Source organism: Andrographis paniculata, unplaced genomic scaffold (genome assembly GCF_009805555.1).
Source record: "Andrographis paniculata isolate CXL003 unplaced genomic scaffold, ASM980555v1 Contig78END, whole genome shotgun sequence".
NCBI lineage: Eukaryota > Viridiplantae > Streptophyta > Magnoliopsida > Lamiales > Acanthaceae > Andrographis > Andrographis paniculata.
In genome coordinates, this window is record NW_026137615.1 from 4,220,886 (window position 1) to 4,235,638 (window position 14,753).

The 14,753-nt window shown below is 32.9% G+C and overlaps 3 protein-coding genes across 3 annotated transcripts; all 3 read right to left on the reverse strand.

Moving 5' to 3' along the window:
- Window positions 1-2,550: 2,550 nt before the first annotated feature.
- Window positions 2,551-5,157, reverse strand: LOC127239921 (UDP-glycosyltransferase 73E1-like). Its single transcript, XM_051258304.1, has one exon. It carries the CDS (start codon window positions 4,193-4,195, stop codon window positions 2,723-2,725), a length of 1,473 nt encoding a protein of 490 aa, XP_051114261.1. The 5' UTR covers window positions 4,196-5,157; the 3' UTR covers window positions 2,551-2,722.
- A 141-nt stretch (window positions 5,158-5,298) lies between these two features.
- LOC127239922 (uncharacterized) lies at window positions 5,299-7,689 on the reverse strand. The gene is made up of 6 exons (XM_051258306.1): window positions 7,421-7,689; window positions 6,433-6,524; window positions 6,266-6,344; window positions 6,082-6,176; window positions 5,895-5,990; window positions 5,299-5,579 (listed from the first exon to the last, which is right to left on the reverse strand). Exons 1-6 carry the CDS (start codon window positions 7,599-7,601, stop codon window positions 5,487-5,489), a joined length of 636 nt encoding a protein of 211 aa, XP_051114263.1. The 5' UTR covers window positions 7,602-7,689; the 3' UTR covers window positions 5,299-5,486.
- A 1,814-nt stretch (window positions 7,690-9,503) lies between these two features.
- On the reverse strand, window positions 9,504-10,493 carry LOC127239804 (zinc finger protein ZAT5). Its single transcript, XM_051258132.1, has one exon. The coding sequence runs from the start codon at window positions 10,419-10,421 to the stop codon at window positions 9,690-9,692; it is 732 nt and encodes a 243-aa protein (XP_051114089.1). The 5' UTR covers window positions 10,422-10,493; the 3' UTR covers window positions 9,504-9,689.
- Window positions 10,494-14,753: the final 4,260 nt, after the last annotated feature.

Sequence of the window (14,753 nt, forward strand, 5' to 3'; positions counted from 1 at the left end):
AAAGAGCAATAATTAGGGGGGTGAATTAATATTAATATTATTGTTATTGTTATTGCTGTTGAGAGAGAGAGAGAGAGAGAGAGAGAGAGAGAGGTGTAAATTAATGTGATTAAGAAATACAAAGGTGCGGGTTTTGTGGAATTTGTATGTTTTTATGGGGCCACTAAGTCACATGGGCTCTCTCTTTACATAAAGAACAGCAACTTTTACTAGTTTATTACATGAAAATGGCTGGCCCAAATTCCTACTTTATTATATGGCTGTTGCATATCTCAAGAAAATCATATGGGGAGTTTCTTTCTTGACTTATCTACTTCATCTTTGCATTTGTTTAGTGGTTCTATTTCTCATTTTGAATTTAAAATCATGATATGGGCCTTTCCATTTCATTTCAAGAAGTATTTATTTATGGGTTGGTATTATTTTGCTTAGCTTAGCCTCATGATATATAGCCTTTTTCTTTTGGTTGGGTTAAGTATTCAATATTGGGCCTCACCTTTTGTGGCCTTTCTTGTCTCATTGCCCTCTTGATATGTTTACACTTGTTTTCCCATCTAATTTTATTAGAGTTCTTTTTCTTCTTTTTTTTTTTTATTTTTTTAAAAAACACTCGGATAAAAATCAAATGATTTAACTGACCTCGAAAAGAAATTTGTACTTGTCTAATTGTACAGCACAGTCCATAAATGTGTTAAATTGTGATTTACCGCTGAAATTTATTAACTGATTTTAAAATTCTAATTCATGATGCAAACAATAGTGAAAGGTGTAAGCAAGCAATAGCATGCTAGTAAATACTAAGCTTTATAATGTGAATTTTCATATCATCAAATAACAAAGCGCACATTATTAAAAATAAAATAAAATAATAACAATTATAATGATAATAATAAAAATAATATGACAAGGGTATTATTGTGCTTCTGCATTCCCATATCATTAAAAAAAACCAGTAACGACGGAAAGAAATCAAGAATGCTTGCTGACATCTCGTCACTACTGTATTGTATATGATGAAAACCAACTCATTTACATTTCATTAATTAATTATATATTATAAACTGTCAGGGTGTATTTATTATTATTATTATTATTATTAAATTACATTGAGTTTGAAGATTTGAAATTCTTGTTTAAATAATATTTAAAGTAATTCGGTAAAAATAAAAATTAAAAAAAATGAAAAAAAAAGTAGAATAAAAAAAACTATATATATAAATAAATAAATAAAATCACACCCGTACATGTTTCAAGTTATTAAGAAAAGAATTATTAAATAAATGAATATGGTGATGATGAAATCCATTTTGGGTGTGATTAATAGTTAGGTAAAATCTGAAAATGCAATAAATTGCAGCAGCAGCAACAGCATATACTTTGGAAGATGCCAACGTCCATCACCTTTTCCTTACTACTCATGTCACTCTCCCTCAACTATATATCCCTAACATATCATACATACATACAAACATATATATATATATATAATAACCCTTAGCTTCATTCAATTCTTCATCACAATGAGGTCCGCCAGGGCAGGCGGTGGTGGGCCACGGCGGCGGGAGCAGCGCCGCCGCCTCCAGATGAGCGAGAATCGAAAGCTGATCACATGTGATGGATGTTGATTCGTGATTATGATGATCATATGTAAGGTTGGGCAACTTCTATGCATCCTTTGGCATTATATTTTCATTTATATATAATAATTAATTAATTAATTAATGTATTAATAAGGGATCAAATCAAATATCGTCGTCTCTCACTCTTCCGTCTCTGGGATTTAAGTTTCAATAATTTCACGTATTCTCTGTGCCTGTAACGCCAACTTATGTGTGTATGTGTATCGATATATATATATATATATATGCCTGTGTCAAGAATAATTAATAATTAATTAATAAATTTGGCACTATCTAAAATGGAATAGTTTAGGTTTGTCCAAATGTAATCTTAACCATTCCTTATTCGTATTTCTTACGTTCAATTTGGAATGATTAGGATGATGTACTAATAATCCTAATCAATACATCAAAATAAAAACACAATACATGGTTTCAATTTACTCCCTACGTGCATTGAATTGAAACAATCTACCAGATATAGTTCATGTACTTCATCTGTATGAACAACAGAGGCTACAGTATTGAAAAATTTTGTATTGTGACGTAAATAAACAACACACAATATTATCATTGATAATATATTATTTATATTAATATAATAAAAATATAACGTATGATATTGTCTCACATAATACAAACATCAGTTAATCTTAACATATGACATACCTTTTATACAACATACACTGTAATTATAAACAAACAATATATATTGCATTAATAAAAATATACGCTATTTCTATATTTTATATGCAAAAAAGGGTTACTGTACTGATATATATCTTGTACAGTTGATTTATATTTCATATGTTCTTCATCTATACAAGCTTTTGTCGGCAGCTTGGAGAAAATTATATAGTGTCATAACTCATAGCAGTCTAACACATCGAATTCCCCTAGAATTCATGCTTTAAATAAAATGATTGCTCACTTCATTCCAGTTAAATTGTCAATATTACAGTAGATACAAACATTTAGATAAATTATAATTAATAAATAATTTAAAATTTTATTAATAAAAATAATTATAAATTAATATTAAAACAGTAACACCAGCTGCAGAGAGATAAGATCTCTGTTGCCGCCGGCCATCTCAAGACCAATCAATTATACATATCACCTTTACAACCCAACACATCTCGTACAAACCGCGTCAAATTCCGGCAAGAAGAGCCGCCACTCGCCACCGCGGCATTCGCCATTGCCGCCAGCTCCGCCGCCCGCCGCCGCCTCTCCTTCCCATAATCTCCACCGTCCATCACATCCTCAATAGCCCCCTTGATCACGTGCATGTCCACCTGCACCCCGACCTCCTCCTCGTGCCCCATCCCCACCGGCTTCTCCACCCCAACCCTCACCCCGGTCCGAACCACATCCACCACGAACCGCTCATTCAAAAACTGCTCCCCAAGAACTGGCCACGTCACCATCGCCGTCCCCGCAGCTATCCCTTCCAACGTCGAATTCCATCCGCAGTGTGTCAAGAACCCTCCGACCGATCGGTGCGACAATATCACGACCTGCGGCGCCCATCCGACGATCAAAACCCCCCGGCCCCCAACTCTTTCCTCGAACTTTTCCTTGACCAGCCAGGTCCGGAACCCGGCCGGCGGGCTTCTTACAGCCCAAATGAAGGGCCTTCCGGAACCTTCTAGAGCCAACCCGAGCTCGACGAGCTGCGCCGTCGCCACACGCGACAAGCTGCCAAGACATGCGTAGATTACCGACCCCAATTCGTGCCCGTCGAGCCATTTCAGACAGCTGTGGCCGTCGATTGCAGCCAGGCCGCCTCTCTCCGCCATGTCCAATTCCTCGTGAATGCATGACGAAACCGGCCCGATCGACCAAACTTTCTTACCTTTCGTTGTCGAGTATTTTTCAATGTATTTCGGTTCCAACTCTTCGAAAGTATTTGCAAGTACTCCGAACGCCCCGTCTTCGGCGTCCCTCACCTGATCCCAAAATTCGACCAATTCGCGGCTTGTCCGGAACATCGCAACCTCGAACTGAGCCTTCGTTATCTCGACTCGATCGGGCAGGCCCGGAATCACAACATACTCCGAATCCGAATTCGATTTGAACAAATTACAGTCGGCGAGCACAGCATAGCACGCCTGCGAAAAACAGTTCGTCCCGTGAAAAATGATCCTCGGAATATCGAACTTCCGAGCGACATTAGTAGTCCAAGGAAAGCAGCCGTCGGAGATCAAGCAGGTCGGCGGCAGCTCAGCCCTCCGGAGCACTTCCTCGACCTGGTCCTGCAGCAGGGCAATAGCGACGCAAAATTTCGCCGCGTCGTCCATCGAAGGGAGCATGTCAAAATTGTCGCAGCCGTCGGGGAGCCCCGCCGCAGCGCAGGGGAATTTGAGATGGGTGAAATGGATATCGAGGCCGGCGGCGGCTGCACGGTCGATGACTGACTTGAATCGGGAGCTGTTTTGGGGCGTCGTTAGGATCGTTACGGAAATGCCCCGGCCGGCGAGGAGCCGGGCGATGTCGACCATCGGAATCATGTGGCCTTGGGCCATGAAAGGGAAGAGGATGAAGTGATGAGGGTGGGGTTCGTGTCGAGACATTGTCGATGTTGTAGGAGAAGGATAAAAGATTGGGCGAGTAGAATTCGAATGGACTATGGGGATTAAATGGGTCTTTCAGCCTTTCTTGATGGGTTTTTGGAAGGATAGTGTTGTCTTTATGTCGTTAAAGAATAGGAGTCATGGGATGGGACCATGATTTCACTTGTCCATGAATGTAGTATTCTGTATTCGTGACCTCCAAGGATTTTCTATTCAATCTAGGAATTCTCGGAAGGTTCCGGGACGGCGGAGCCTGAATGGATCCCCGCCGTTCATCGCTTGATGTGAATGGTTTGGATCGATTCTGGTTTTTGGAGTCCGGGCCTGCCGACGGTCGCCGCATTTTTTTCAGTAACAGCGCCCGTACAACAAGAATTATAACAGGGCACATGGCTCATCATGCACAGACAAAACTTTAACTCAATTTCATCGATAAAACATAAATCACATTAAATTAGTTTTATATCACAATTTAATCTTTTTCACTATATTTATACCACACCCAATTCTAATAAGATAAGGTTAATACTAATATTTTTAAATCTCCATGTAAAAAAACAAAGGGATAAAAATTTATATTAATATAATACAAATATATCATATAAAATCACAATATAAGACAGTTTGATACATAATACAACACACCATTGATTTAGGGCGTATTAATACAATAGACCTATAAGTACGAAATTATTATGATTATGTGGTTTTATTTAACACAACATATACCTAAAAGGAGGGTCGGTACCGTATATCAAAAGTATACCAAACATCACACTGGATATTGTACCAAAATTTTCAAAAGGTATTTTATCATATCGATACCATACCAAAAATTCGATATCGGCGTACGACATATTGAATTTCAACAAATTATCCTTTGTTTCCTTTTATCTTTCTGATATAAATGTGCGCTTGCAATTCATATATATATATATATATAAGTATAAATTACGATACCCTAAAAAGGCTTTTTATAAGTTTTGATATTGATAATCAATATGACTTTTCAAATAAAGTTGCATCAAATATCTATTTCAAAACTTCTATCTGAACGAACGAAATCCCGGACAAAACATTTACGGACAAAAAGACAGTGTGAATAGAAGAAAGTCCCCATTCCGAACATATATTCTAGCCGTTATTCAATAATTCGGTATCTCTAGTGCAACACCAATTCAGACCAACAATTATATCTCAGCATATGTAGTTGACAACAAGATTCATTCACAAAAAAGTTTTGAGTACCTGTAGACGAATGGCAAGCCGAAAATGGCTTCAACCGAAACATTCAGACAACGGATTGATTGGCTTGCACAGAGTCTAAAGCTTCTTGCAGTATTTCTGTAGCTTCAGTGCCGGGATCAGCAAGCTCGAATGGAATCTGCAATGCAAGTGATGTAGGTAAATACACGGGTTAATGTTAGGGTGTGTTTGTTTGGAGGTTTGGATTTTGAGTTAGAATTTGAATAGTAAAAATTTTGAATTGGAATAATTGTACGATTGTGATATAAATAGGTGTTGATGTGATGTTTTGAATGTAAAATTATTTTTTAGTATAATATAAAAATAAAATAAAAATAGGTGTTTGATTTGATATTTTTTGGGAAATTTTTTTTTATGAATAGTAATTTTTGAAGAAAATCCCCCAAACAAACACACCCGAAATAGAAACTCGAGGACCTTTTCAACGGAATACCTTTCCGTAGGAATTTGTGCTTGTAGGAGAAGCCCCGAGTGCAAGCAACAATTTTATGACATCACCGTATTCACCTCTAGCGGCATGATGAAGAGGCTGCAGTGCACCAGGTATGTGTTAGAACGTTTAGGTAAAGTTCCGAGTAATACAAGAAGAGGTTTAAGAAAAATAAAAAATTGACACCCACCGTGTCCCCTTCGATGTCAACAGTCTCTAGCATTCTCTTTACCTGCGCTGGGTCATTAGCATGATCGATAATGAGACGGGCTATCTCAGTGTAACCTGGTAAGTGATTTTTTGAAAAAACAGAAGAGTAAATGAGTAAAAGCTCAAAAGAAATTAATGGCGATGCGCGGATGAAAATAAAAAACCTCCAGCACAGGCATCGTGCAAGGGAATTGCACCATCTTCATCCTTGGTCTCGACGTTGGCTCCTTTTTCCAACAAAAACTGCAGTGAATTATATATTACATGAACAATATTTTCTAGATGTAGCAATTGGCGTAAAAGGTGAATGGGGTTTAGGATAGAGATTGACCTGGACGCAATCCAAATGGCCGTAGAGACATGCGAGATGGAGAAGAGTGTCGCCATCTTCCATTGGGTCATCAATGTTTCCGTCAAAATTTTCTGCATTTGAGTAAGGTTTCGAGCATATTAGTATACAGCATCACAGGCACAACTCTGCAGTTCACCATCAGTATTTGAAGACACCCAAATGAGTCGCGCAGCTATAGAAAAAGTAATGACTGCTCGTGACATGGTTAAAAACAAACAGTGCACTAAATCTTGGATAACCAAATATATATATTAACACTTCACTAGGTCACCCTCTGTCGATATAGGAAATCAATTGAACATGATGATGAGATCAACAAAAAGCATGATAATATCATCCGAAAGGAATTGCGCCACAATTGAAAAACAACTGGTCCACATTTGACAAACTAAATGAAAATCAATCTGTGAACTTAGGTTAACATAAACACATCAACAATTCTGAAATAGAGATAAGCTGTATACGGCAATATAGCTTCAAATGCATAATTCCAATTTTTGATTAATCTGCAAGACTCAAAAAGTTAAAACTGAAAGAAAACCTATATAGCATCCCCATATAGAAGAGCTTTGATCTCAAAGCATAACAGAACCTCAACAATCAAGCTCATTATTCATCAATAAAAATTGCCAAACGGTTCCTCGATTGAAAGCGTGAATTAGCAAACCGAATACAATACAGGATCAAACATTAGTAACACAGTAGAAAAATCTAAACAACGGACAATTCTAACTTAGTACTTAAAACAAGCACAAATCAGCAATTAAAGAATCGTTACGAACATACATTTTATTTACTAATTCAACCTAATTTTCTACAACGGCTTCAGGCAACCAACCAGTTCCTCGATTGAAAGCATGAATTAACAAACCAAATACAGGATTAAACACTAATAACACCGCGGAAAAATCCAAAACAAGGACTATAAACATAACTGTGGAGAGAGAGAGCAAAAAGCAGCAGTTACCAAGGGCTAGGCGGAGAGCAGCGAGGTCTCCAGACTCGGCGGCGGAGACAAGCGGACGGAGATGGAGCGGGATGTCGGAGTGATCGATATCATCCTCATCAGCCATCTCCACACCTCCTTCGTCGAACAGAGCGGCGGCCTCATCCTCGCCGCCGTCGCGCCGACCGTCGGGAACCGCCATATCAGAACCGATTCGTCTCTCCCGCTTGAAACTCCGAAGCGGCAGCAGATTTTCCCCTCTCTCTCTCTCCGGTCCAGGGTTTCCGTCATTCAGCGACTTCTCAAATTTATAGTCTGATTAAATTTAGAAATGCCAAACCGGTTTCGAAACCGCCGGTTCAAAGGTTTCAAACCGGCAGCCATCAAACCAGTCTAATTACTCAATATAATTAATATTAATAACAATGAGCTGTTGAACCAGACCTATATGGGCCGGCTCGTTTAGCCCACTAAAATTGGGCCTATTCTAGAATTGAATATTGCAATAGAGTTTTTTTACTTGGATATATTTTCTTCATTATTTTTTTTTTATTTGTTCCTCAAATTTATCAAATTACTAATTTTTACATAGTCAACAAATTAATATTAAAATTATTACTATTTATTCATCGTTTATTTATAACAAATATTACTGACTTTATTACTCTCTTTATTTAGTTTAATTTTTAACTAAATTTTCAAAAATATCTTTGTTACTTATTACTTTTTTAATAAAATATTCAATTTTTTTTAACCTACAAACTCAAATGAACTAGTTTTAGTGGACAAGAGGGAGTATTAAAATTTGGAATTGATTAAAGTATGTTATAATAATACCCTAATTATTATGGATAATTAATCTCATATATATGAATGAGATTAATTTACCAAGCAAAATTTGCAATAAAGTCTGATAATATTCTATGCTTAATCTAACAAAATAAATATTATATTAATTTATCTTGTAATTATATAACATATTAAAATAATATTAGAGATTATAGCCATACCCTAAGAAGTAAATACACGTGTATATTACATGTTCATTTTGTGTCTAAATGGGTTTGTGTAATCTAGGTACATTGCACTAAATTTGTATAATACTTGTTGGATTTGATATTTGATAAAAATAAAATAAAAAAATATTTTTATTTAAAATTTTGTGTAAATTTTTTAATAAACATAATAATAATAATCTAAATCAAACACAACCTACGCATTAATAATCTTTTCATAAGTTACAAATGTGATATGTAGCCCCATTTTTTTATTTAAATCTGAAAATTTCAATCTTTGTCATTACTATCTATTCAGATTTTGTAATAATCCTTTTATGTCATCCAAGAACAATGGTGTATTCTTTTTGTGAAAAAGTACATATATTTTTTTAAAAAAAAAAAAAATTATTACAAAAATTCATTATTTTATATTAATTTTTTTCTTGTATTTAACAATAAAATAAAATAAAATCCCTCCAGATCATTTCACAAAACAACAATACTCGACAAACATTTCAAAAATAGCTCATTCTAAAATTATTTATACATATTATTGGGTTAAATATATATGTATATCAAACACATCGATCTAAATAATTTCATTAACCTCAAACACTTCCTAAATTCTAAAATATTACAAAAATGAAATCAACAATAAAGACAAAATCATTTTGTTTATTATTATTACCAAAAACAGTAACATATTTTTTTGTTAGAAAATGCTACACTTAATTCACATATATTTCATTGAAACATGGGATTTTTTTGGAGTTTTAATTTTTAATTTTTAATATAAATAATAATTTTTTTTTTTCTTTTTATTTTTAAAAGGAGAACAAATATGAAAACACAGAGGCATGGCCTAGGTAGCTGTTAATACCTAAATAAGAATTTGGTTCACAAGTGTTGGGCATGTAATACAAAAATATATATGGCTGAAAATAATTATTGGATATTATAATTATCATTAATACATAAGCTACTGAAATGACACGTACTTAATATTTTGTTTGGACACCACTAATCGTGACTTGCAAGAATTAAACTTGCATAATGTCCAAAATACCCCTAAAGCAAAATACTTAATTGTTATCGACGACATTAGTTAGGCAACTAATTATAACTGATTAAGCACACCCACAATGAAAAGAATCCAACGCTCATAAATCAATCCATCGTATAATAGTAGCAGTAGCTACACAAATTTAAATAAATAATTAATTAATTGGACGACGAGACGACGTCGTTTCATCGTATTAATTACAAAAGAATCTGGGCACGAATCTAATTAATTAATAGTGGCAGTCCACCATCGGAGACGCGGCGGAGAAGACGATGACTTGCTGTTTTGCGGCGAACGGAAATGCAGATTCCGTTTTCTCGCCGTGATCTTCCGGCGGCGCCGGAAGATTCAGATCTAACGGCGGAAGATTCCTCGGACGCTTCGCGTCCGCCGCCGGAATCGGCCTGTGCCGCCGCATGTGGCCGCCTAACGCCTGCCCGGAGGCGAATTCCGCGCCGCATATAGAACATTCGTGAACCCTGCCCGCCGCCTTGCCCGGTAAATTGACGGCGGGGATTTGGAGGGACAGAATTGTACTTTCACCATAACTCTGAAGTAGCCGTTTGTGCTTTTCCGTTACCGTTACCGTCTTCTTCTCCTCCTTCACCGGCTTCGTATGGCTGGCGCGGTGGCCGCCGAGCGCCTGAAACGACGGGAAGCTTTTGTTACACGTCTTGCACTGATAAGCTCCGCCGCCGCCCGCCGCCGCCACCTCCGCCACCGCCGCCGCCGGAGATTTCTCTCCTTGCGCCCCTTTCGCTAAAAGAATCAAGCAATTAGCCATATCTTCATCCTCTCCGTAAAACTGATCAATTGAGCTCAAAACGACGTCGTTTCGACCCCCACCTTGATCAGCCGCCGTCGACGAACTCGACACCGCCGGCGGCGATTCCGGCCTCGGCCTCTTGCTCCGCTTGCCCTTATTCACCATAGCAAGTAGCTGTTCTTCTCGATCATCCATGACAATAAATAAATTTAATTATGTCTAATTTATGGAATTATTATTATTATTAATAATATACATATATATATATATAATTATTAGATACAGATAGAGATAGAGATACAGTATGTGATGTGTATATATAGAAATTGAGAAGATGGAGTGTGGAAAAGGCAATCTGAAAGTCCCCCTGGGAAAGTGTATACTGATCGACCTTCTTTTCTTGCACTATCGGCCTACCCTTAAGCACAAATTTAATTTAATTATACAAAAACAATTATATAATAATAATAATAATTTGATTATACGTATACATACGACACTCATACATCACAAAATACATGTACATTAATAAATACAATAAAAATACATACGTGGCTGTGCATGGCTGGCATTTATTTACTTATTATTATTATTTTAAATATATATTATTGTATAGTGGATTAAATTTAATGCATGGCTTAGAAGCAAACACATGACTTTACAATGACAAGATCGATCAATACAAATATATATATATATATGTATTATTCCTTGTGTAGGGTTTCCTTTCCCCCGCTATTCTGAATCGGGCAAGAATTTATTACTATATATATTGAATTATATGTTAATATTTAATTAATTAATTTTTAAATTTTAATTTAATTCTGTCCTTGTCTATTCATGATGTATATGTTTTGCAATTTTGGTTGGTCTTCTTAATACAAAATAATTATTTTTATTTTTAATAAATTCGATCTTACTGTAGATGGTAAAATATCCTTAAAATTTATTTATTTATTTATTTATATCAATATCATCATATTAGTTTATTTATAAAAATACTTTTTACGTATAAAAAGTATCTGTCAAATATTGTTAAGAAAATATTGTATTATTTCATTAGTTACTATTAAATATATAATTTAATCAATTAAATTCTTCATTAAAAGTAAATAAGTACCTTGGGAATACAAGTTTTTTTTTTTTTAAAAAAAAAGTCTGTAATATGTATATATATATAATAATAATGTAATTAATTAAATGACAATTGAAAAAAATAATATATTATGGTAATTAATTACATATATTATTGTAAATTGTTGAATACTACTTCTTAATTCTTTAATTGGCTCTTAAATTAGGTGGAATAGTAAATTGTATTATTAAACAAATAATTCGATTAAATATGATTAATAATACCCTAAACCCATATATGTATACATTTATTTGTCAAGTAGGGTTTGTCTTCCCCCACTATCATAAATAAAGTTTTTATTAAATAATACTTTCTCATTCATATCACATATCATGTCATACTTTTTCTATTTTCGTCTATTTCACATATCTTGTCATTTTTCTAAAAAAAATTTATAAATATAATTACATTATAAATTTTATAATTTATAATTTTTATAATTGTAATCATACCAATTAATTATATTAATATTAATTTATAATTATTTTTATTAATATATTCTTAATTATTTATTAATCATACCTCTCATAAATTCTCACGGTTATGGAAACTATGGCATAATAGCTGGGACAGAAGGAATATGTTTGTTTATTGTAGTAAATTAAAAATAATACTATAGTATTTTATTGGTTAGTGGAAGTGTGTAAGAAATTTTGACATTTTTTCCCTTTGATTTTTTGTATAAAATAATTGTACGTGTAATAGTATATTTGTAATTTATAAAAAAATATATTTTGGTAATCTATAATTACTTATACTAAAATATAAAAGTGATATTTTTGAGTTTACTATTTTCAACACAAACTTTTATTCATTATTGATAAAAATATCATATCAAACAATATGTATACACAAACCCAAACCCAAATCAAACAAGTTTTGTAAGTATGTTAGTTGGTATATTTTATAAGAAAAAACAGTTTAATAATATCCCCCGTGTCCAAAAAAAACATTATGTTAAGTTTTTTGCCCATAGATATTTAAATATTAATTATTATATCAATACGTGCATAAATAAGATAAAAAAAAACTATATTTATTAATCTTTTATAATACAAATATAATGATATTTGTAGAGTAAAAAAAAAAAACAAACGGCAATCTTCTTATGAGACGGAGGTAGTATGATATTTTGTGGAAAAAAAAATAATATTGCATCCGTCCACGAAAACTATGTAACTTTAATTGGACTAAAACAAAAATAATAATAATATTATATTAAAATGAGATTATAAAAAAAAAAAATTATTATTAATGAATCATTGAGTTGATAAAGAAAATGGTGGGTAATTAGAAAAAAGAAGTAATTTTTTTTTATTGTTATTTATTAAAATTAAAATAATAATGTGCATAAATTTAATTAGTTTAGGCTTAGTAAAGAAATATATTGCTGTAGGGAGTGGTAACTACTGAACAATGAAAACTTAGGTTAATTAGCATTCTTGACTATCTTCAATGTTTTCAAACAAAAAGATCACTTTAAAGGCTTGTCTGTTTAATTAATGCTATCAAGGCTTAGGTTAATTAGCATTAATTGCATGTAATGAAAGCCACTAATATACCAAAACACCGGCGGAGTCCACGTGTCACTACGAAAATAGACCACGTGTCCACCGTCCTCTTACATTCCACTCAATCAATTGCGGGCCGCCAATTCCGCCGCCACCCGCGGCCAGCTGCACTACATACATACATTATAAAAATAATAAAATAAAATATTGCAATTAAAAGTCATATAAATAATTAAATAATGAACACTACGGCAATGATTAGAGAAGTGTTAGTGTGCATGCATGAATGAATGAATAATTTCACGTTCTACCTATATATACATGCATTAACAATTAATGTATATATATATATACATATATTTCGTGAACATTTTTAGAAATTGATCACATAAACATTGCGTCGATTCCGTCATTGCAAGGACGCGTTCTAAATATTCTTTTTGTCTTAATTAAAGGTATTATTTATATATATATATATATATTATTTACATTATTTTTAGGTTAGCACATTCAAGACATTTTAAATTTTTTTTACTAATATACTCCTTCCGTCTCAAACAAGGTGTAACATTTGCTTTTGACACGAGTTTTTAGGTGGATAGTATTAAGTAGGATTATTTAAAAATTAGGTGATGTGATAGAGAGAGAAATATATATTTTATTTTTTTTATTTGTACGATGTGAGTGGATAAAGTGTGGGGTAGAGATTAAATATATTTAATTATTTTCTATTTTGAAAATGTTGCAGGGTGTTTGGGACAGAGGAAGTACAATTCTTGATAATATTACTTGTGAGGTTTTAGTTTTGGGTTTTGATTTTAAATAGTAAAATTTCGAATTGAAATAGTTGTTTGATGTGATATTTTGAATGTAAAATTAGATATTAGTGTAATAAAATAAATAAAAATTAGGTGTTTGATTTGATGTTTTTGAAAGAAAAAATAATTGGAATAATAAAATCAGGCATAAAACCTGACAAGTAAACACACCCAAATGTTGCGGGTAACCACAACAAATAATTTTTTGTTTTTTTTCTTAACTTATTGCAAAGAGCTATGACAGTTAGTATTTAAAACAAAAAATTAACAATTCATGTGACAATTTTGCAACAATTTATTGAAATTGTACATTTGGTGGCAATTTTTCCTACAACATTATGGTGTTTTTGTGATATTGAAACCAAGCAAACAAAAAGGGAAGAATGTAGTATTATATTACTCTCTCTGTCCTATTCGGTTATTTCTTATTAGAGTTTAATAAATAATACTCTTTCTATTCTATATAAAATGTTTACTATTTTTATTTTCAGTGTGTTTCGTATAGTTTTTTTTTTAAGAAAATGATTATACACTGTAATTACATTTTAAATTTTTATATTTAATATTTTTTGAATGATAATTAAATTATTCAATTATCTTAATTTTGATATATAATTATTTGTATTATACTATAATTAATTCTCATTGGACCCTCTGTCCAAAAAATAAACCCTATCCCATGGGGATAGAGGATATGGTTTATTTTTGGGACAGTGGATCCAATCCGGTAATTAATTGTACTAATAGGAGTATTTTTTAATTATTTTACTAATTATAATATTTTAAATTTTTTTTTTATCTACAGTTATCTTAACACAAAAGTATATTTTAATGGTAGTTAGCAATATCTTTATATACAAAGACTATTTATTTTATATTTAATTTAATATAATAATATTAATATAAATAATAAGTTTAACACCATTTGTAATGTTGTAGAACTCATACTTATTAATTTGAGAGAAATTAATATTTTGCATTTTGTATGTCTCAAAATAATAAAATAAATATTTTTGAATGAAATATTTAATCATTACAATTCTATTTAAATTAATTAGACGTG